General features: G+C 37.9%; 1 protein-coding gene across 1 annotated transcript; it reads right to left on the bottom strand.

Annotated features, from left to right (window-relative positions):
- Positions 1–8,864: 8,864 nt before the first annotated feature.
- On the bottom strand, positions 8,865–23,246 carry LOC127621327 (cell division control protein 45 homolog). Its single transcript, XM_052094884.1, has 18 exons — positions 23,108–23,246; positions 22,214–22,273; positions 21,873–21,965; positions 21,479–21,616; positions 21,235–21,393; positions 21,019–21,077; positions 20,876–20,924; positions 20,406–20,467; positions 19,042–19,092; positions 18,802–18,921; positions 16,800–16,931; positions 16,321–16,419; positions 16,050–16,211; positions 15,643–15,781; positions 13,376–13,459; positions 12,999–13,117; positions 12,810–12,886; positions 8,865–9,304 (listed from the first exon to the last, which is right to left on the bottom strand). The coding sequence occupies exons 1-18, from the start codon at positions 23,156–23,158 to the stop codon at positions 9,240–9,242; spliced, it is 1,719 nt and encodes a 572-aa protein (XP_051950844.1). The 5' UTR covers positions 23,159–23,246; the 3' UTR covers positions 8,865–9,239.
- Between the last annotated feature and the right edge of the window lie 1,714 nt (positions 23,247–24,960).

Genomic DNA, 24,960 nt, shown 5'->3' with positions numbered 1-24,960 from the left:
GTTATGTACATTGTGATGTTCTTTGTTACAGTATATATACAGTATATATATATATATGTGTGTGTGTGTGTGTGTGTTTGTGTTTTTATGTTTTTAGTGACATTTTTAGTGTCATGCATTATTTTAGTGTCACATGTGTTACCCTGGTGTTATATATATATAAAACATTTAAAAATGTATTACTTTAATTGAAAGTCAATAACTGTAATCTGATTACAAGAATTTAAAATGTAATGATTAACATTTTTTTTTGACTAAAAAGTAATTTGATTACAGTAACTAATTACTTTATAATCAGATACACACAACACTGATCATAAGGTTGCGAACCCAGAAAAACACACACACACAGACAGACACACACACACACACACACACACACACACACACACACACACACACACACACAAAAGAAACATGCACAAATTCAATCTCCTTAATATCTCATGAAATGGAGACCAAGCGGTGAGTCTTGCGTAAATCTCCAGATTCTCAGATGTTTCTCCCAAGAAAAATCCACCGGTCATCTCACAAATGTCTCCTCTAGAGTTTCAGAAGAGATCTTGAAAATGATTCAAACTGTGACATTTGCCAATATCCAGGGGCGTATATCCTGGGGATAATGGATAACCCCCACCATAATCAAAACAAGCAAGTACATCCCTCCCATTATTTATACCAAGATCAATGGAAACCTGTAAATCCTTCACGCTGCAATACTCCCAATGTTCTTGCTGAATCTACGCCCTTGCCAAGATCACAAAGCCTCCAATAAAAAGTCAAAGATCTCAATATGAGCTCAAACATTTCTCGTTGAATTCTCCACAAGACCAAATGATCTGAGCTGTGCTATTCACATTCATTTTATATCTCTACACTGATGAGTCAAAACATTATGACCACTCTCAGGTGAAGCAAATAACATTGATCATCTCCTAACGAGGTCACATGTCGAGGTCTGGGTACATTAGATGGTAAGCGAACAATCAGTTCTTGTAGTCAACGTGTTGAATGCAGGAGAAATGGGCAGGAGTAAAGACCTTTGATAAGGGCCAAATTGTTATGTACAGACGACTGAGTCAGAGCATCTCTGAAACGGCAAGGCTTGTGGGGTGCTCCTGGTCAGCAGTGGTGAGTACCTACTGACAGTGGTCTGAGGAGGGACAAACCACAAACCGGCAACAGGGTGTTGGGCGCCAAAGGCTCATCGATGCATGAGGGTAATGAAGGCTATCCTGTTTGGTGCGAATCGCCAGAAGGTCTACTGTGGTACAAGTCACGGAAAATTTTAATGATGGTTACAGGAGGAATGTGTCACAACACATAGTGCATCGCACCCTACTGTGGCACCAGGATGCACTGTGGGAAGATGACAACCAGTGAAGGGAGTGAGATGCTCTGAGCAGTGTTCTGCTGGGAAACCCTGGGTCCGGACATTCATGTGGACGTCAATATGACACGTGCCACCTACCTAAACATCATTGCAGACCTGGTACACCCCTTCAAGTCAATTGTATTCCCTGATGGCAGTTTGGTGCGCCCTGCCACACTGCACACATTGTTCGGGAATGGTTTAAGGAACATGATGAAGAGTTCAAGGTGTTGCCCTGGCCTCCAAATTCCCCAGATCTCAATACGATTGAGCATCTGTGGGATGTGCTGGACCAACAAGTCCAATCCACAACAGCTCCACCTTGCAATTTACAGGACTTGAAGGATCTGTTGCTAATGTCTTGGTGCCAGATACCACAGGACACCTTCAGGCGGGTCAGCTGTGTTTTTGTGGCACGCGGAGGACCAACAGCATATTAGGCAGGTGGTCATAATGTTTTGCCACACATTTTACTTACTTGCATTCTCTCCATGCCACTTACACACACTGGCATGGCAGGTTCTCATGACGCCGGGTTGACCTCTGCTCCCCAAAGGTCAGGTGTCACTTCCCCCTTCCAATGAATGACCAGTTGTGATCACATCACACACACCATTGTCACGGCGACCATTCAGTGTGAACCACCTCTCACCCTGACTCGCACTCCTTTAAGACGGATTAGTCAGCGTCCACACTCCCCCCGTCAATCAAACAGAAAATATCATCCTCATCATGTGCGTGGTGAATGGTGACTGAGGTTAACATTCTGCCTAACATCTCCCTGTGTATTCCACGGAAGAAAGAAACTCATACGGGTTTGGAACAAAAATGAGGGTGAGTAAATGATGACAGAATTTTCTGTATTTCTTTAAAAGATTGTGTTTCTGCCTAACACAAAACAAAATGTGCTCAGTTGTGTTGGAATGTGTTTATGTGAGGTTGATTATGATGCAGAAATGTTATAGACCAACATAATGATCAGACTTCCTGTTCAGGGGTCAACAGGACAGGAAACAGGAAGGAAGTTGACGAGGAGGGGCAATGAGGTGTGTGTGTGTGTGTGTGTGTGTGTGTTATTATGCATTAAACATGGGAGTATCATCATAATCAAGAAAGATGACGCATTAAGATCCCAAAACGTGCAAAACTGATAATTCTGTCATCATTTACTCACCATAATGTTGTTCCAACCCTGTATGAATTTCTTTCTTTTGTTGAAATATCGAAGAATGCTTATGCTGCTCTTTTCCATACAATAACACTTATAGTGACATCATCTGTCGGTCCAAAAACAGACTAAAAATACCATAAATGTATAATTTTTATGAATGCTTGTTCCATGTCTATGGCCCCGTTTCCACCTGGCAGGGCTGGACTGGTAATCTGGCATACCGGGCATTTTCCGGTGGGCCGACGCACTTTGGGGCTGATCAGGGGCGGACTGGCCATGAGGAGAACCGAGCGAATGGGCAGCGATAAGCTAAATTGAACCGCCGCGTTATGCATAACTGACACCAAAATGACGCCACGATGTGCAGAAAAGGACAGCATTTAGGCAGCGTTTCGCTGTCCTTTTCTGTACATCGCGGCACCGTTTTGGTGCCAGTTATGCATAACGTGGCAGTTCCTTTTAGCTTATCAAGGCCCATTTCATTGCTGCCGACCCACCGGCCCGCTCCTGATAACCCCCCCATTGCCTTTAAAACAGCCCCAATCCTCCTAGATACACCTAGACTTGCTTGTTGGCAGATAGGATGTTTCAAGCTTCTTGGAGAATTCGTCACAGTTCTTCTGTCTATTTCGGCTGTCTCAGTTGCTTCTGTCTCTTTATGTAATGTCAGACTGACTCGATGTTCAGTGGGGGGCTTTGTGGGGGGCCATGACATCTGTTGCAGGGCTCCCTGTTCTTCTATTCTAATCTTTTCTATTTGCAAAAGTCATATTTGGGAGTCTAACATTTATATTTCCTATTGACACACTAAAGCTGAACATATTAATAACCATCTTAAGACAAATGTTTTTGTGAAACACCTTATGTGCAAGACATTTGCACAGTAATATATACAAATGGGGCGGCTGTGGCTCAGGTGGTAGAGCGGGTCGGCCACTAATTACAGGGTTGGTGGTTTGATTCCCGGCCCAAGTGACTCCACATGCCGAAGTGTCTTTGGGCAAAACACTGAACCCCAAGTTGCTCCCAATGGCAGGTTAGCACCTTGCATGGCAGCTCTGCCGTCATTGGTGTATGAGTGTGAGTGTCTGTGTGTATGGGACACAGTGTAAAGTGCTTTGGTAACCTCTAAGGTTAAAAAAGGTGCTATATAAGTGCAGACCATTTACCATATATATATATATATATATATATATAAAATAATAATCCCTCTCCACTGCCCCTTCCCGAGAGCCTTCCAAAATGGTCAAATAGCTGCCCCACTTACAATTAATGTTTTTCTTAGTGCAAACCAAATGACTGATATCAAGAATGAGCATTTTTACTAATAAAAATTATATATATAATTAATATCCTGCACATGATTAAATGTCGAAATGGCTTGTGATAGTCATACATGTTTGGAACAAAATGAGGATGAGTAAAATATGACGGAATCTTCATTTTGGGGTGTACTATCTCTTTAAGGGAGTTATAGTTATAGTTCATCTAATTATCAACATTGCATCAGATGCTTCGTCTTAAATGGTAGAAAAAGGAGAAATAAAAGTAGACACAAATGAGACAGTTGTTGGCATACAATAAGAGTAAAGAGATATAAAACAAATGTAGATTGCATATCTTAAATAATCTGGTCTTGGAAGTTCATATACAGGTCTTGTGACTTTGGTGTCTTGGTAAATCTGAGCACAGTTTGAGACATGATTGAGATCTCTTCTGAAACTCTAGAGGAGACACATGTGAGATTAATGGGGTCTTTTTCTCAGGAGAAACATCTGAGAAGCAGGAGTCTTCAGAATCAACTGAGATGTTAAAGAGATCTCACTTCTGATTGGTCTTTCGTATGGAGACTGAACCCTACCGGCTGTGGAATGTCTGAGTGTGATTCTGGAATGTTCTTAATGAAAAATGGAATGTGTGCAGGTTGAAAGTAAATCGGACTGGACGTGGGTTTAACCTCCTGCAGAGTTACCAGCTTGTGGAGACAGGCACGGTTATGAGATGGTCTTATGCAGCTTTAGATGTCTGCTCTCTGTCCCTGCTTTTCTTCTTCAGCAGAGTTCAGATGTTTCTAGCTTTTCATTATAACAAAAGCAACAACATTCCCTTCATTTAAGAGAGCATAGAAGCAAGACGTGTGTTTTAGTGTGCACGCTCATAGCGGAAACTTCTCTGTTGGACAGAGATTTAATTGGCTGCCCTGCAGGATTGTGCATTGTGACTTTTCTTTCTTATTTGTTTAAAGGGACAGTGCACCCAAAAATGAAAATTCTCTCATCATTTACTCACTCTCGTGGCATCCCAGATGTGTATGACTTACTTTCTTCTGCTGAACACGAACGAAGATTCACGGAAGAATTTCTCAGCTCTGTAGGTCCATACAATGTCAGTGAATGGTGACCAGAACTTTGAAGCTCTAAAAAGAACATAAAGGCAGCATAAAAGTAATCCATAGATTAACTGTAGAGAAAATGGGCACGTTTTCATTAGTCTCTTGCTTTCCAGATGTTTCTTCTGAGAAAAAGACTCCAATAATCTCACGTGTCTCTTCTAGAGTTTCAAAAGAGATCTCAATCATGTCTCAAACTGTGCTCAGATTTGCCAAGACACCAACATCTGGAAGTCAATAATCATCTTTATTTAGGAGAAACAAAAGTTTACAAAAGTGCAAGTGAAAAGCATTCTTGAGAAAGTGATTTAGAAGAAAAAAGAAAAGAAAATTCAAGGTAAATATAACTTGAGCAAATCATTTTTATTGGATGTCATTTACAATTAAAAAGTGGGAAAATATTAATTGTGTGTATTTAGGATACATCAAATGTTAGCTATTAATTAGCCTTAGCAAGACAAAGGAGTTGGCCATTTTTATTCAAGAACATCAAAAATGTTATTCCCCTCAGCTTCATTTCCACCACAGAATTATATTAACCTCCTGAGAGCGGAGCATAAGAGCTGTGTGCATTTTCCATTCCCCTTTTTGATTTGTAACTAGTAGCCCCTAGTTAGTTAATAATTAATTAATTAATTTTTTAATAATTAATTAATTAATTTTTTGGATGTTTATATATGTGCCAGCAGGACAATGTTGTAAAATGTTTAATAATACCAAGCTATAGAAAGTCCGATTTTCTTTAAATCATATTGTTTTTATGTTTCCAGGAGTGTTGATTATTCATGTTAAGACGTCACAGACATTGCATTAGAAATTTGCATAATATATTCAGATTCAAAGTAATGTCCAGCATCATCCAATCACTGCCAACCATGTTAAAATAAAATGATACATTATAAATGTGAATCTATGTACTGATTATCATCGTCCCGTGTGTGTCAAAGAAGGTTGAGTGATCCAAACATCATCTGCAGCCTGAAACTGAACTTTTGGTCGGATTTTAGGAGTGAACGCACTTAACTGCATAGAGAGCTATAGGATGCTCCCTTGCTCCCTAATTAGGGAACGACTTAACCTCCGATGTACTCTGTCTGCACTGGTCTCAGAACAGTTTGAAATGCACCTTTTTTCATCTTTACTCCATATAAAGCCTCTGAAAGTAACATTTGTCCGCTTTTGGATAAACCCATATAATCTCAATGTGACAATGTACGTTTTAAGCGAATATAGGATGTTTTAAGGAAAATGTGCCTATAGTCCACATATGTGGTCATTGTGTTTAGCAGCATGCCGTTTTGCGATAAATCAATGAAATGTTTTAAATGGCATATCAAATGAAAATAAAGACTACTCTTTTGACTCAGACAGGTTTCAATGTAAAAATGTAATGAGGTTTCTTACAAGATGTAGATTTGTTGGCGTTTCTCTCAAAGACAAACTCCGCTGTGTTCAGCGCCATGTTGTTTTGTCACATGACTTATGAGGTTAACCCATTAATGACAGCCTAGAGACTCCTGAGAACAGTTGGTTTAAATTAATAATGCAAAGCCTATAGCGAAGCCCAAATGTAATGTCCACACATTTGGACACGGGATCTCAGGAGGTCAAACACAACACAGAATTTGACATGTGCTGAGAAACGACACTGTGGTGGGAATTTTCGTGACTTTCAGAAAGAAAAACATTGTTAATAGTGATTTCATTGTAAATAAAAAAAATACCTGTCAAAAAAAAAAAAAAAAAAAGCAATGTGATTTTTACTCTCTTCAAAGTGCCCAAAGTTAAAGAAACATCCATAGACTCTAAATATGCAACTTTGTATTTTATGCTATAAAGAAGCAGATTTTTGTCTATTATGAGGTCAGCGATTATAAACCCACTCTGCTAATTCACATGAGATGAAGCAATATCCTTGCTGTTTCTGATTTTCCTGCAAAACCTCTGCTTTTAAGAACTTTCTGGAGTCTGATTGCATAAAGCCCACCATGAAAAACTGATGAAGAAACACACACACACACACACACACACACACACACACACACACACACACACACACACACACACACACACACACACACACACACACACATTCATGCAGGCAGCTCAGTGTGATACTGCCATGCAGAGATGACTTCTATTGTTCCTGGTTATCCAGAGCAGCTAATCCTCACGGGATCAAACCATTCAAGAACAGTGAGCGAGAAAACAAGTGCGCAGCTACACGCCAGAACATGAAAGAAAGTACTCGGCTATCGGCTTTTACATCACTACAAGTCACTGTTATAACCATAATAACAGATGTGTCTTGCATACAATTATGTTTTTCTTTCTAACATACACTAGAGTTGTCTTAAATCAAAACAGAGATGTATTCCCACAGGATACTAGTCAAGTAGAGCGTAGATGTGCACCTAACCAATGCATTATTACATTCCAGAAAAGCAGCTTAGTGGAAAGAACAGCAAACCCAGCGTTATTAGTAAAGAGAGTCTGGCCGGGACAGGGGCTGAGAAAGACAATGGATAAGTTTGGAATGGAACACTAGTGTACTGCAGAGTATGTAGGGGAGATGGGGGTAAGCTGTGCCACTTTTTACCAAAAGTTTAGTTAATGGCACTGGGACAGGAGTTTATCCACTTGCATGTACTCGCACACAGTTGTGGAAAAGCCCTCTTCCCTAATGACTGGGTGGATGTGTTTATGTCTGTTAAGTTATTATCAAAGCATGAGTCAACTGCTTATCTTTTTAGTGTTTACTTTTTCTCACGTTCTCAAATGTATCCCTTAGTGTAGTTCTGAATACTAGGTATTCTGTAAATGTGCACAATGGCTAAAATGGATATTTTGACTTTAATAATAGGCTGTACCTAAAGTTTTGCTTACAACGCCATTGTACAATTCTGCTCAACTTAACACTTAAAGGGACAGTTCACCCATAAATGAAAGTTCTCATCATTTACTCCCCCTCATGCCATCCCAGTATGACTGACTTTCTTCTGCTGAACACAGATTTTTAGAAGAATATCTCAGCTCTGTTGGTGCATACAGTGCAAGTGAATGGTGGTCAGAACTTTGAAGCTTTAAAAAGCACATAAATGCAGCATAAAAGTAGTCCATACAACTCCTGTGGTTTAATCCATGTCTTCTGCAGCGATTCCAATCGGTTTTGGGTTGGAACAGAACAAAATATAACTAATTGTTCAGTGTATATATTGCAATTGCAGTCTCTAGGAACGATCTTGATTTTAAGATCGATTACACTTGCTAGTACTTGACGCATAGACGGAGAGCTAGATGACCAAGGAGACAGCAGATGTCAAGATTTGTAGAGGAAAAAGGAGTAATATTTTGGTCTGTTTTCACCCAAAACTGATTAGATTGCTTCAGAAGATATGGCTTAAACCACTGGTGTCTTATGCTGCATTTATGTGCTTTTTGGAGCTTCAAAGTTTTGGACCTCATTGCATTGTAAGACACTATGTGAAAATTATTTTAGTGTGATCGCTTACAGGAATTACCGGCGTTGTCATGAACAGTGTTTGGTTAGTTACTCAAAAAGTAATTAACCACAAATTACTAATCTAAAATTGTAAGTAGTTTACTTACTTAGAAAGTAACTTCAAAGTAATTTTTAATGTGATTACTTTTCAAAACACGTTTCACAGAAAAGCTTGTTTTTCAACAAATTCAAATACTACTTGTTCATTGTTAATGGGTGCACAACGTTCAGTTGCCACAAAACACAAACGGATGCTTAATGCTATTTACGCTTTAAATGTATATAATATTTGTAATATGTATAACCCAAGTTACTCTGTTAATAAAGATAAGAATAACATTGTTGATTTGCCAATTATTAAATGTGCCAAGTATTCAAAAGATCATAAAATGCATTTATTTAAAGTCTTAAATACACACACATGCATACTAAAATTACACAACACAAAACACTAATATCAGGCCTGTACGGACACAAACACAGTTCAGTACAGTTCCAGAATGTCTGGCACCACATGACCAAAACATCAACTGATCCCGGAGGAAGATGTTTGATGTCTTCAGGAAGCACTGTAGACGGCATAAAAGACGAACTTCTGTGGAGGCATTTGGCACCAAACTGCCTGAGAACACGGCAAATCTCACGTTTACACAAGGGGTGTAAAATTCCATGCATGGAGAAACTGTGTGCGCGCATGAAGAGGACTCAAACCAGTTGAGGGGAAATCCTACACATATGCACACACAGTTCATGTCCAGAGTTTGTGTGGGTAATTTGACGATCATTACGAGGATGCACTGGGGCTTTATGATAGTAGGGTGATGAGCGCATCCAGAAACTTGCCCCGATCCTCCATCTTTAGCTCAATTACTGCAGAGAGACAGAGAGAAGCTTTAAATGCATTACATCTTCACTTGACCTATATCGAACATGTTGACTGAGGTACACGCATGCATGTGTGTGTGTGTGTGTGTGTGTGTGTTTTGGGGTCTGGTAGGGCTGAAGATATTTGACACCAAACTGATAAAATTCAAGGGAAAACTGAAAAGTATATGAAGAGTGATGTGTGTGTCAGAATGGCGTGTTGTGCATGTTGAACAAATGCTAATATTGCACTATTAATAGAACACTAAAACGGCTCCATTTGTTAAAACAAATTATTCAATAACAAAAAGTTAAGACTTTACTTTATGGCTCTCTAGAATACAGTCTGATAGTTTCGGAATATCTGCGATATCTATAAGTGATATAATAATATTATCCCAAATCAATATTTTGTTCATTTTTTCTTTTGGCAAGTAGTCGTGTAATAAGCGGGATAATGAGCAGTCAGACGGTCATTTTGACAAAATAAACACCAACAAAATTAAAGCGCAAACCGGAGCTTCATGTTCATTTATGTATTTTGCAAGTGGTCGTGTAATAAGTGAGCATTATGCCATTTTCGCACTATAAAACAAAAACTCAACGATGCAAACCGTAGGTGGACTTCAGCCATTTCTGGAGACTCCACGGCCTCTTCTCACATAATAATGTAATTTCAGCAATCAATCAATATTTTTAAGTCTATTGGTTTATTTATTTGGTAGGTAGCCATGTAATAAGCTGGATAATGTACAGTCAGAAGGTCTTTAGCGCAAAATAAACCCCTTTTAGGGTGGTCAGGACCCAAACGTGGAGATTATCCCCTAGTAATATACAACAAACCATTTGTATGCAGTGCTTCAATGAATAAGACAGCGAGGACAACAAACAAGAAACACATTTTTTTTTTTCCACACACACACACATGCAATATAATCGTTTCAGACTAATTTGCTAATGAATCATTCAGCATTATTTGTGATTCATTAGACAAATGGACCATCACTATGGCTAAAAAGAAAATGTACTCAACAAGAATAAAATCTAGCTCATGCAAATTTTAGAGCACGCACGCACGCACGCACACACAATTAATTTTCAAAAACTTTTCTAGGTCTGGAAAACAAGATTTAAACATTCCCTGATATTTCCAGTTTTCTTTTCATGATGGTATAAACCTTGGTTTATAGTATATTATATAGTTTGCAATCTTACTATAAACAATTATATTTCTACTCCTAATCATTGTCTACAGGGCTGGACTGGGAAGAGAAATCAGCCCGGGATTTTACGCAGCAACTGGCCCAAATGTTGAGCGGGGTGGTTGGGGTGTTCGCTGTCCTTTTCTGCATATCGCGGCGCCGTTTTGTGGTCCGTTCTGCATAACACGTCAGCTCATTTTAGCTCACTGTGGCCCATTCGGCACGTTTCGCGGCTGACCCAACGGCTCGCTCGGTGCTCCCAGTGGCCAGTCCGCCCTTAATCGGCCCCAAAGTGCGTCGGCCCACCGGGAAAATGCCCGGTATGCCAGATTACCATTCCAGCCCTGATTGTCTAGATGTAATCATTTAAATGTTTGCCTGATAGAATCACTTCAATTCTTTCCTTTTTACTTCAGTGCATTTACAACTCTAAATGTTTCTTTGGGACAAAGTAAATCAAAATGATGGAGCAGGTCACATTATTAACCTAAAAATGACAACCTAAACCTAAAAGTTTAAATGCACTATTTCTATGTTACTCGTCTTCTACCAATTCACATGAAGTCATCAAAAATGTTTAGCCTACTACTTTTATGATCATTGAAAATTCTAATTAAAACAGGACAGGGTAAAAATATTGATTTTCTGATGCATCGTAATCTTGATATTGATATTTAAATCCCAATATAGATTTTTTTACTAATATGCGCTAGTCTATAAAAGTTCTGCATCTTTTAATTGCATTGAGAATTGACGTTGAATTTGACTCATTCCATCAAATTGCAAATGGGTCATTATAAAAAAACATTTACTTTACAACTTACAAAATAGTGACATTTTCCATTCAGTTCAGTTTTTGCCCATAGATGCTGAGGGTAAACATTTTTGACATTATTCATGTTCATGAAGGACAACTTGGCTGTTGTTCTTTCTTATTTAATTTTGTTTCACGATCGCAGCAAGTTAACACCGCCACATTTTGAGGGTTCAATGGGGTACAACACCAAATATTAATAACTTAACATGCTGGGAAAAATCACTACATACATACATACATACATACATACTTAAGCAGCCTCTGAACTTAAACCTTATCAATTATTTCCCAAAACTTTTGTATTTGAAAAAAAATGCTAAAACATAAAAGAAAAAAAAAAGAATAAAAGGTTTTAACATTGATAACACCAATGCTGTGAATTCAAGGGTCAAACATTGTTTTTAAATAATTAAAATGATTAATAATACATTTGTTTTGCTTTTTTGCACACTTCTTCGGCCTTGCACTAATGCTTGTATTAAAACAATACAAAATAAAAACATAAATAGCTTTACATGTCATAGAAGTGGTGTACCAGACGAAGGGGACAAGGATTTCATTCAGGCAATTAACAATAATTCACAAAACTGAATCCTCCATTGATTAGCACTGAAATCTCAAAACGTTTTTTTTAATCTCATTTTTTTCACTCTGGAGAGTCATTTGTAATTAAAACTGATAGTTGCAAGGATTCATACTACCACAGCAGTATCTTTAAAATATATTTATTGGCCCAATCGGAACAGCGATGCCAAAAGTAACAGGTGTCACATGACAGCGCCGTCTATGCGCTTCCTGCCTCAGCAGCGGTCTAGTGGTCTGTCGTCGTGTTTTTCCGAAAATAAATGAATACTTTCCATTTATTGAACGATTTAAGCAATGTATTTTAAAATTTCGTTTTTTTAGCACCTCTTGGTAAAAATCGGGTACCAAATGAGGTACAGAAGGCATTCAAGTCCTCTCTTGTTAATAGAAGCTCATTTACAGAACTACCGGTTCTCTTAAAGAGATATTACCGATTTTTAGCATGACTTCTACAAAAAGTTGTAATTATTTAAATTACGCATTAAAACAAAACATATGACATTTATTGAAGGAATACATGGATTTGTAGATTTTTTTAAAAAGCTAAAATGGGACTAAAATAAAAAAAAAAATATATATATATATATATATATATATATATATATATATAAAAATTGTAACATTTATATTTTCTTAAATGTACCTAGTTAGAAGGTCCTCTGTATAATGAACAGCATTAGCTGAGAAAGAAACTTATTTCACACACAAGGAATGTGGGCATCATATCTGAAACATACCCATATCTGTACCAACACCCAACCCTAATCTAAACACTTTGACGCACACAAACCACTGGTCGAAACAGCAGACAGGTTTCATTAAAGCTCTGGGTTGTTCTGCCCCCTTGTGGTTCATATAGGTGCTGATTGTGACGTCACAGCCCATGACTGTGAAAGATGTTACTTACTTGATGTGTCAAAATGATCATGCAGAGTTCTGGAGCTGGTGCTCTCAGCAGCCTTTTCAAAAGCCCTGCCAAAGAAACTAGAGGAAGAAAATAAATTTAGTGCATAGTAATAAAACGCTGAAACTTCGGAGAACAAATGTAGATGGGGTAACTGCACCATCTCTGTATCAAAACATTCCACAAACTCACTTTTTCTTGTCGGAAGTGTCTGACTCTGGTGGAATTCCCAGGACGATCACAGTTCCCTTTTCCACATCGAGAGGAGCGGCCATTATCAACGGCAAGATTTTACAACGTTTATTTCTTGTCTGACACAGAAAAACATACATGTGAGAACTGGCATGTCACACCTGTACACGTGCTGACCTCCACATTCCTTTTGTGACCTGGCATATTTATCCATCCCATCCCTCACAAACTCCAAAAAAGTTTTGTTCAGTGTTGAGCATTAAACATCTAAACCATCCGGTCAAAATAACGATCGTAAAACACAAAATCTGCTGACTGCATCATAGAACCTCAACATAAAACTTGAGGCACACAAGTCGTTTTTCAGTTCAACTTACAGAGCAGACGAAAGCTTTGAGCAGATATTTACAAAGCAGAGTCAGTGCCAGAGGTTTGGAGAACAGCTTCACGTCTGGTGTTCCCTACAGACAGAAAAACATTCTCCGTTTACATTATAACAGTAAGTGAGACATAAAACACTTTAAGCCCTTAAACTCACTTAAAAAGCATTTTTGGGCTGCAGCCTGCAATCTTTCACGATTAAATTTACAAGTTAACTTTTTACAGAAAACTGGTCTCATATCACCCTGCAGCTCTTGCCTGGTTGCCCACTAAAGCTAAGCAGGGTTGAGCCTGGCCAGTACCTGGATGGGAGACCTCCTGGGGAAAACCAAGGTTGCTGCTGGAAGTGGTATTAGGGAGGCCAGCAGGTGCTCACCCTACGGTCTGTGTGGGTCCTAATGCCCCAGTATAGTGATGGGGACACTATACTGTAAAAGAAGCACCGTCTTTCGGATGGGACGTTAAACCGAGGTCCTGACTCTCTGTGGTCATTAAAAATCCCTAGGGGTTTAACCCCGGTGTCCTAGCCAAATTCCCCCCATTGGCCCCTATCTATCATGGCCTCCTAATAATCTCCATCCCTAAATTGGCTACATCACTCTACCATCTCCTCTCCACCAATAGCTGGTGTGTGGTGAGCGTTCTGGTGCACTATGGCTGCCGTCGCATCATCCAGGTGGATGCTGACCACTGGTGGTGGTTGGGAGATTCCCCCTATACTATGTAAATTGTTTGAGTGCCTAGAAAAGTGCTATATAAATGTAAGTTGTTGTTGATGAACAGATAATTTAAAAAACAATTGTCCTAAGCATGCAATACAGTTTCTATTCACCCCATCTCTCTGCAAAAAGTTCTTATTTTAGTCCACTAGATGGCAGCAAGTACTATAAAAAAAGAATCCATCACGATATGCTGATCTGAAATGTAGGAGGCACCCTTGTAGATGTGTTCATCCATAGCCATTCAGTCTAACGCCGGGTTCACACATCCTCCGTGAATGGGGCATGAGGGGGGCGCTTTTTTGCTTCGCCGCCCATATTAACGGATGACACCTTTTACACTGAAAGCGTGAGTCGCAAGGTGACGCATCCCAGAAGCTGCAGTGAGCGGATAGTTTCGGCGTTGAGCCCAGTTTTGCCGCACATCTCATGCTGAGCTCTGGGTGCAGTACAACACTGAAATAATCAGGAGATTATTGAAAAGACTAAAAGCAAATCAAAAATGATCCAAACCGAACCTATAGTACACTACAATTGATGTCTGCATGCAAGTAAACTCAATAAAAGGAAAGAATTAATAAACTGCCGGACCTTTTGCCATTCTGTGTATATAGGTCTACACAACATGAACTAATCACAACCAAGTGTGCTGATAAAGATGCAGTGCTGACTGCCCGCTGTTGTCCTTGAAGCAGCAATAACCTCAGATTATATGACCTTATTAAAGAAAAAATGTGGCATAGGACCCCATAGATATCTTTATTTTCTGCGCAGAGGCGCTGCGGTTTCTCTTCGCAGAGACGCAGCCAATGTGAACGTCCAACGCGACCGCCTCGCTCACGGAGGATGTGTGAACCCGGCGTAAATTTCAGTAAATGCACCACCCCCATAGTTTCATCAAATATCTCTGGAGTGGAGTAGAAGCTCAATCTAGGTGCCATTACAAAGTGGAGATCCTCCCAGCATTTGATCATCAGTCGACAACATTTTTCCAACGATTTGTTTCGATTTATTTTCCTGACATAATTTGTTCTGGACATCCAAGATATAACGTTGGGATTTTCAGCCAAGCAAGTTCACTACCGAAGGTAAAAGCAGATATAAAGTTTGTGGCTACTTGGTGTTTACAGCAGCAGTGATCAGTGCATAAAAGAGACATTTGTATTTTATGTCTTAGGGCAATAAAATAAACTGGACAGTTACACTCCTGAGAATGAGAGCTTTCATTTGATATACAACTTAAGTGCAATGTGAAACACTTTTATATTCCCATTAATATTTCTACCACATGACCTCTAGGTGGCGCTTATTTGCGACACGGACGTTTTCAGTTTTTATGTAACAAATGCAAAAGTGATGGTGTTCAGATTTTAAGCTTTTAAATGATACCCGACAGATCTGACTTATGTAACCGGGGACTTCAACGTTTTAGGCATAAACTTACTTCGCAATATATAGAGCCCCCCTCTGGACTCGCCAGAGGGTCCATAAAGTTTAAACAGTGGATTCTATATACTGTTAAATGAAGATAATCGATTACAAACCTCCATTAAATGACAGTAAAGGAAAGGGCCCTGTGACAATATGAGGTTTGTGCAAATGCAGCTAGCCACCGTCTGCTGAATGGCCTTCAGTTTCTTCTTCGCCAGATTGATACCTAAATGCAACCGCTCCAGATTACTCCTGCGGAACAAAGGATGAGAAGAGTACTTATTTTCCTGCCCCGTTGTAAAATAATCGGTTCGTAATATACCAAGTAAGAAGGACAGCATTAGTGGAGAAAGAGATTCTTTCTCATACATGGGACAACACTATCATTGCAGAGCAAAAATGCATATTCACTATCGAATTTGATTCATTATATCAACCTATTCAACCCTGTAAAGTACAAAGTCCCTGAAATTTCCAGGTTTTCCATGATCATGGATACTCTGTAGATTCATTGTCATACCGGGACAGAGAGTCCAGAGCTTTGATGAAGTTGTCTGTTGGTGTTTCGTCCTTCTCCACGTTCTCCAGCAGGGCGGCAGCAGCGTGAACTACATCACTGGCCAGAAATTTGTTCTTAAAGCCAAAGTGTACGCCGAACGTCTGAACACGAATATCTTTCATACTGAGGAAGAAAAAAGTCAAATAAATGATTAAACAGAAGTTAAAACCACTAATGAATGTTTTCTTACTGACTATTATGTAACAGAAATATGAATTTGACTCCGACTCACCCAAATTTATTGGCCGATTCCTCGATGACTTCACGCAGGTTCTCTTTGATCGACATATCCATGGAGTTAAACTTCTGCCGCACCTGCTTGAGTGGGAGACTAAAGAGAAAAAAGATAATTAAACAGATTGTTTGACTCTAAACTATGATTGAATGGGTCCCGTTTTAAACAGCTCATATGCAAACACCTGGGACCATGCAAAACATTAAAATAATATAAACCGCTACAGAAATATATTGTATTATTGTAAGAAATAATTCTGATTCTTAGTCCAAAAGCCCCTTAACCGTGGCAAAATAAAACATCAACAATATGGTAGAAGACATCAATGTTCAAGAAACAGATTTAATACTATTAAGCCACTCTTTTGCAGAGTAAAGTTGATCTATAGTCTAACTACATGCTGAATATGTTTGCCAACAGTAAAACTTGAACTGATGCTTCAGTGCACATCAATTCAAACGGAAATACCCACTCACCCCATGTCTGCCAGGAACTCCTGCAGTTTCTTCTGTCCATTCATAGACCAGATTTTAAAGCTGCAGGAAGTGTAGCAGGAGTTACAGATGCTCTCGTACAGAGACCAGTGCTGATACAACACCAAACGCAGACTGATGCACACGGTCAAGGGTCATAACACAACTCGATACACACATCAACTCTTTATGAGGCATTTTCAGAACTGCATACTACCTATTATTTATACAGAAAATAGTACGAAAAATGTTTACAGTGTACAGAAATGTTCAAAATAGCATACTTCTTATTGCATACTATTAACTAAATGGAAAGTATGCCATTCTGAACATTTGCATTCTGTACACTGTAAGCATCCTGGATACTATTTTCTTATTAAAAATGGCATGTTAATAGTGTACATTTATGCATGTGGCAGACGCTGTTATCCAAAGCGACTTACAGTGCACTTATTACAGGGACAATCCCCCCGGAGCAACCTGGAGTTAAGTGCCTTGCTCAAGGACACAACAGTGGCATCTTGGTGGTGCTGGAGCTCGAACCCCCAACCTTCTGGTCAGTAACCCTGAGCCTCAACCATTGAGTCACCACTGCCCCCTTGTGTACAGAATGCAAATGTTCAGAGTGGCATACTACTTTTTGCATACCATTTTCTTTTTAAAAAGTGCATGTTAACGTTGTACAGAATGCAAATGTTCAAAGTGGCATACTACTTGTGGCATACTACTTTTTGCATACTATTTTCATTTTAAAAAGTGCATGTTAACGGTGTACAGAATGCAAATGTTCAGAGCGTCATACTACTTGTGGCATACTACTTTTTGCATACTATTTTCTTTTTAAAAAGTGCATGTTAACGTTGTACAGAATGCAAATGTTCAAAGTGGCATACTACTTGTGGCATACTACTTTTTGCATACTATTTTCATTTTAAAAAGTGCATGTTAACGGTGTACAGAATGCAAATGTTCAGAGCGTCATACTACTTGTGGCATACTACTTTTTGCATACTATTTTCATTTAAAAAGTGCATGTTAATGGTGTACAGAATGCAAATGTTCAGAGCGGCATACTACTTTTTGCATACTATTTTCATTTTAAAAAGTGCATGTTAACGGTGTACAGAATGCAAATGTTCAGAGCGTCATACTACTTGTGGCATACTACTTTTTGCATACTATTTTCATTTAAAAAGTGCATGTTAATGGTGTACATAATGCAAATGTTCAGAGCGGCATACTACTTTTTGCATACTATTTTCATTTTAAAAAGTGCATGTTAACAGTGTACAGAATGCAAATGTTCAGAGCGTCATACTACTTGTGGCATACTACTTTTTGCATACTATTTTCATTTTAAAAAGTGCATGTTAACGGTGTACAGAATGCAAACGTTCAAAGTGGCATACTACTTGTGGCATACTACTTTTTGCATACTATTTTCCATTTAAAAAGTGCATGTTAACGGTGTACAGAATGCAAATGTTCAGAGCGGCATACTACTTTTTGCATACTATTTTCATTTTAAAAAGTGCATGTTAACGGTGTACAGAATGCAAATGTTCAGAGCGGCATACTACTTTTTGCATACTATTTTCATTTTAAAAAGTGCATGTTAACGGTGTACAGAATGCAAATGTTCAGAGCGTCATACTACTTGTGGCATACTACTTTTTGCATACTATTTTCATTTAAAAAGTGCATGTTAATGGTGTACAGAATGCAAATGTTCAGAGCAGCATACTACTTGTGGCATACTACTTTTTGCATACTATTTTCCATTTAAAAAGTGCATGTTAATGGTGTACAGAATGCAAATGTTCAGAATGGCATACTATCTACTACTTTTATTTTTTTTATATACATTAAGGAATACTTTAGAATTAAATGGTTCATACTACAAACATTTTCACGTAATACTAAGCAACCATGCAGTGTCCAGAATGCAAGTACTGCCTTTTGAACACACTCACACAGAAAATCAACATGATGCTGTGCAGGATACTCGTATTCAAATGAGATCCTCATGCAGTCGATGGAGAGCGAGTTCTCTTCATCCTCGTTTCTATGATTGTGTCGGGACACGTGACGTTGCAGAGTTGCGATGTCCGTCACATATTTCATGCTGTATGACACAGACGGACATGCAGTTTACTTTGAAATGTATTGGTTCAAACATCATTGAAAAAATACGAGATGTTCTGAATAAATTGTTGGGAATATCTGCTAAGGGTGGGATTCTTACTGTGGAATTTTGTCGTGAACCCACTGATCAGTCAGTCCAATAACGCTCCACCTGTCAAAGTATTTAAATGTATATGAAATGAAAATCATCAACTGTTCATGCTAACAAAATAATTAAAGAATCACTGATCTAAGAAGCAAACATAACACAGCAATTACAGTTCTCAAATAAAAATTCTCACACCAAAATCCCACAAATATATAACCTTTAAAAGTGAATGCAAAGCACTTCAGCTTCACTTTAAATGATCTTGTAATGGCAAATGTTTCTGGTCATAGCGGGTTCATACACGTTATACAGCGCTCACTATTTTTGCCTTCTGAAAAACTGTGAAAAGCATAATAGTTTATTTTGCTTTAGGAGCAAATGGGCAAGCAAAAATTATATTTGCTGTGGTCGATCATTCACCAAGTCAAGTTTACTCTGCTATACGTTTACTTCCGCTCCAAACCCAGATATGTAAAAAGGGTCCATTAATCATCGTAAATCGCAATTATTTGATTGACAATTCATCGTCAGCCAAATATCATAACAATGACAGCCCTACACAAAGGTGTATATTTTTGATCTTTTTCAAAGAAACAAATTTTTTCCCATTAGGGATGAACAAAAAGCCTTTTGGTTTCATATGGTCTATAAGGTAGACCGATATATCGGTTTTACCGATTAATCATGCCGATAACTGCCTATTGGAACAACTATCTGCATAAATCAATTGTGATATTTGCCGATAGTATTTTATTCCTCTGTATTTCTCCTCCGGAGGATTCTACAATCTTTCAACATTGACAATATCCATATTTTCATCCTTCAATATGTAGTTATTTTGATTATATAAATAATGTGTTCTAAATTGAAGCAAGGGCACGCAAAGAAAAGCGTGATTAAACATGGCGCCCTGGGAGCTCATACAGTACACCGTGTTTCCAAACTCATATCTTGTGAATAATGATATAAAAAAAAAAACTCATGTTGTAAAAACATATGTATAATGTGGTAAACATATAAGCTATAAAAAGCTTACTTTGATAAATACTTTAGAGCATTGAAATGGGAACAAATCTCTATAATTTCAAAATAAAAGTCCTGAAATAAGGAAGTGTATTTCAGGATTGTTTGTTCATTTTTTATGGTTATTATTGGGATTTTGGTTGCGCAATGAACAGCACCTGGGATTTTGCAGCCAACATGTCTGTGTCCATCATATCATTTTTTTACATTCAATAAAACTATTTTAAAAATGACCTGCCATTAATCGGTTGTCTGCCTTGTCCACCACCTTAGTTATCGGTATTGGCAAAATCCACGATCGGTCGACCTCTAAATGGTCATTAATATCCATATCATCATAGAATTATCCTCACCACAGCATGTCTTTGGTGTCTTTAGACATTACCCAGGCCAGCTCAAACATCACCATTGCCGCCTATATATCAAAGAATAAACAAAGAGTCCCATCAACAAACTCTGAATAAAACATATCTTATTTGCTAAATAATCAGTAACAGTATTACAAAGTAAATGACATCACTTATTTAGAAAGTGCACTTAACTAGACTTTAGACTTCACTCATATCAGTGGTCTTACATTAAAACTGTTCTATTCTAAATAGTTCCTTGAGATGTTAAGGTCACATGACCACCCAAACACTACTCACTTTATTAAAGTAACCCCCCGCCATTAACAGAGTACTATCTTAACAGCCAGCAAGATATACAAATTTGTGTACTTCTTTATCATTAAAGCGAGCCAAAGAATTTAAAATAAGACAAATAACTAACATATGACTATACATTTTTTAAAAGATTCTATTTTAGAGAACTTGTTACTTACGGAGGTTCCATGGAACTCAAATTGCTCATAGTCAAATAGAATCTCTCTCCTGCAAACAAAAGCACACTTTAATGTTTTTACAAAACAATCTTTCTGACAATCTTAAAATGGAATGAGCATTACGACATTCATTAATTAATGACCTGCGAGCTTCCCATTCACGTCGAGCCCGTTGCCGCTCTATTCTCCTTTCCAATGCACCCTGAAACAAGATCCCCAGATATTAAAGTGGCCAAATAGGTTCGCTGTTTGTTTAAGAATCTAGCTCAAAGCAGCAATATTGGCTCAACTTATAGCATTATTTTAGGGCGTGACTATCTGTTAAACCACTGACAGACAGCCCGTGGGTGGAGACATGCCTCGTCATAACGCCTCCGTTTCCCAGAAGGCTCTGTGCTGCCGTCGCTCTCATTCCCAGAATCATCTCCGTCACCTCCTTCCTCTTCCTCATCATCACGGAAGATGTCATCATAGGATGGAATGCCAAGATCATCATCTTGCTTTATCAGGAGCTTAATCTGTTGATGTAATGTGATGCAAATGTATGTTACATTTCAAGAGATCATTCAAAATATTTGGTAAAATGCTGATGTATGCTTGTACCTGAGTGTCATTGTAAACATTGACAACATCAACAGGTCTGTGCGTATCACAGATGAAGAACACAGAGTCTTCCTCAGGCTGAAGGGTCTCCAGCAGGTCCACATTTGCCCCACAGTTTATCAAAACAAAATACTGGTACTAAAAACAGAAAGGAACCAGGACAAACACACATTTAATATTAGAAACAGCCTACAGTATATAGTTGATATATATAGACAACCTAGACAGCATTTGCTGGCTTCATAGGCACATTTAAACACACCTGCAATGCCCAGAAATGCTGTCAAGTTAGGCAGTTAACTAGGTTTTGAAACAGAGACATAAAACTGGCATACAAACACCCATCTTCACCATTCAAAGCAACTGTACAGACACTGTAAATTGTTTAAAGTACCTGTTCTTTGTGCTCCATAAACGCAGTCCCCAAATCCTGCCATCCCATGACAGGGACCAGTGTGTACTGGACTTGATCACAGTGAAACAGAGCCTGAACATAATGGACATAGAAATAAACACTAAACTGTATATAACTGTATGTCATGATCATTTATATGCATACTTTAGGCTATATGTACATCACATTTGTATTTATTTATTAATTTACCATTTTAACTAATGTTCTTCCACAATCTGCAGTTTTGCATATTTCATTTCAGTGTAGTCTTTGATCAATGTTGCCATTTATGTAATTTATGACCAATAAAATCTCTCAATATGTATCTATAGATTACTAACCTGCAGCACTTTACATGCACAGAGGCCATCAATGTCAGGAGACACCAGCAAAGCCACTCTCTAAAGATATAAAAAACAAGAAACAAAATAACTAAAATATAAAGTCAGTTCATTAATAAGTGTGTAGTATGGATTTGAGTGTGCTATTTCCAATTATAAAAGCAAAACTGTTGTTCAAACTCAAAAGCAAAAAAACATAAAATATATCCTTTACAACTCTGTATATATTATATGACAAATACTAATAAAAACAATAGTATTTAATGATATGAGGCAAATTAGCAGTGTTGGGTGTAATGCATTACTAAGTAATTACTGTAATTAAAATTACTTTTTCATTGAAAAAAGTAAAGGGATTACTCTTATTTTTTCTTGTACTTGTGTTAAATGCTGTATAGGCTCTATATAAAACAATAGTACATTTAAAATTGAAATTTAACATCTAATGTTAAAATTTATGTTTTCTAATTTAACGCTGCCCCTTTAAATTATTTGGCCAGTTCATTAATAATTTATTGAATTTTATATGATTTATTTGAAAGAATTCAAATAACAATTTCATTTCTATCCTTGTATTTATGGGGTTTAGACAGCAAATAGTAATGTAAATAATGACTTTTCAGACAGAGGAATTAGCACAATAATCTAATTACACTGTAGTAGATGTAATTAATAACTTTTTTTTTTTTTTAGAGCAACTTACCCAACACTGGTACTCATATAATTACAAATGAGCGTATATTATATAACATATACTAATAACAAGACTAATATTTAACGATATGTGGCCTATTAGTAGTACTTTTATATAATAGTAGCTATATATATAACCAGTAGTATATAGGCTTAAATTGTTCAAGCAACCAAACACAAGCAAAAGTGTGTATTACTCACCTGATTAACGACAACATCATAAAAATCCTTTCGAATATCGGTCACAAACATATTAAAACGCAATTTTATAAACTTAAAACATATAAAACTATTACTGTGCCGAGTGTTTGCGTTTTAAAATCCCTTGCCCTTGTTGTTTTCAACTCAGAATTTCCGTGTTTGATTTGTGGCGCCAAATTTGCTCATTGAATATTTAGTATGGACTACCTGAAATAACCAATATAATCACGATTAAGAGTGACAGATGGAGAAATTGTCCAATGGTATTTGACTAGAGGCGGACCTTCGGTCCAATCGGATACGTTGCAAATGGCATGCGCGAGTTAAAACTCGGTGCAGATTTAGAGAATAAAACAATATGGGTATTCTCATATTTGTAAAAATGTATATAGAAATATAATACATTTACTTTAAAAGTACTGCCAACTCATCTATTGTTTGCTAAGAATTCCGTTTACCATTCACGTTTATTCTTTTAGAAAATTATTTATTCTAAAGTGACTTAAAAGGCAGAAATCTGTCTGTCTATCTCTGTCCATTATATTATATGTCTGTCTATATATCTATCATCTATATGTCTGTCCATCTATCATCTATGTCTATCTATCTGCATTAGACCATTTAACATACATATGGATAGATAGTTTATCATAAATACACATAATACATACATATGTGTGTGTGTGTGTGTGTGTGTGTGTGTGTGTTTTAGATGGATTGTTCAGATGGATATATATTGTTTGGAAAACTATTAAATATTTTCCAGGGTTTTTGTTCTGAAAGTGTCTGTTCATTTCCTCCATCAGTTCTCCTTCAACATGTTTGAGCCCCATGTGGGTCAGGTCTTCCAGAACCGTTTCTCCGTGTCCATGCTTGCAGGGCCCAATGACAGCTCAGATGTGGAGAAAGGAGGGAAGAGTATGTTGTGGTCTAAAAGACAGTCTAAAGATGTGTATTTTGCCTATAAAATACATTTTCTCATTTTTAATGATCCTCAGGAAACTTGTTTTAATGCAGATATCATATTCTTTTTCAGTAATTATGCCCCCATCTGCTTTAGACCAGCTGAGTAAGTCAGTTGCAGTGAATTAAACTTGAAATACATTCCATCTTGACTGACATCTTGTGTGTTTTCACCTGGTATCTCTTTTCAGGTAGACTTAATATCACATACCCCATGCAGTTCAAACTCACCAATAACCCACTGGGTATGAAACTTCAAAACACCACCTGATTTATGACAGAAATGTTTCTATATCTTGATTTGCACACTTTGCTTTAGATTCATTATTATTCAGGGTTTTAAAATATCCATATGGATCATGTTTTATTTTATCATCAGATGATGCTGAACTTGCTGTTGGAAGAAGGAGGTTTGGTCCAGGTGGAGAGCGTCAATCTCATGGTGGCCACTTACTCCAAATTTCAGCCTCAGAGTCCAGACTTCCTGGATATCACAAACCCTAAAGCAGTGTAAGATAAAAAGTGCTTAAAAAATTAAAACATGGTTGTGCATTTTTTAATTTTCTCTTACGTTATTTATTTTGTCAGATTAGAGAATGCTTTGAGAAAGTGTAAAGTTGCCACAGTCAGTGATGGTTTGGGGTGCCATGTCATCTGCTGGTGTTGGTCCACTGTGTTTTCTGAGGTCCAAGGTCAACACAGCCGTCTACCAGGACATTTTAGAGCACTTCATGCTTCCTGCTGCTGACCAACTTTATGGAGATGCAGATTTCATTTTCCAACAGGACTTTGCACCTGCACACACTGCCAAAGCTACCAGTACCTGGTTTAAGGACCATGGTATCCCTGTTCTTAATTGGCCAGCAAACTTGCCTGACCTTAACCCTATA

Source organism: Xyrauchen texanus, chromosome 27 (assembly GCF_025860055.1).
Source record: "Xyrauchen texanus isolate HMW12.3.18 chromosome 27, RBS_HiC_50CHRs, whole genome shotgun sequence".
NCBI classification, from domain to species: Eukaryota; Metazoa; Chordata; class Actinopteri; order Cypriniformes; family Catostomidae; genus Xyrauchen; species Xyrauchen texanus.
Note: the sequence above shows the minus strand (reverse complement) of the source record. Positions and strands in the feature narration are given on the sequence as shown.

Coding starts and splice junctions, on each gene's coding strand:
- LOC127621327 (XM_052094884.1), bottom strand. CDS start 23,158: ATGTTTGTGACCGATATTCGAAAGGATTTTTATGATGTTGTCGTTAAT. Junction 21,078..21,234: donor AACGGAGGCGTTATGACGAG/GCATGTCTCCAC, acceptor ATCTTGTTTCAG/GGTGCATTGGAAAGGAGAAT. Junction 13,118..13,375: donor TCAAAGCTTTCGTCTGCTCT/GTAAGTTGAACT, acceptor TTTCTGTGTCAG/ACAAGAAATAAACGTTGTAA.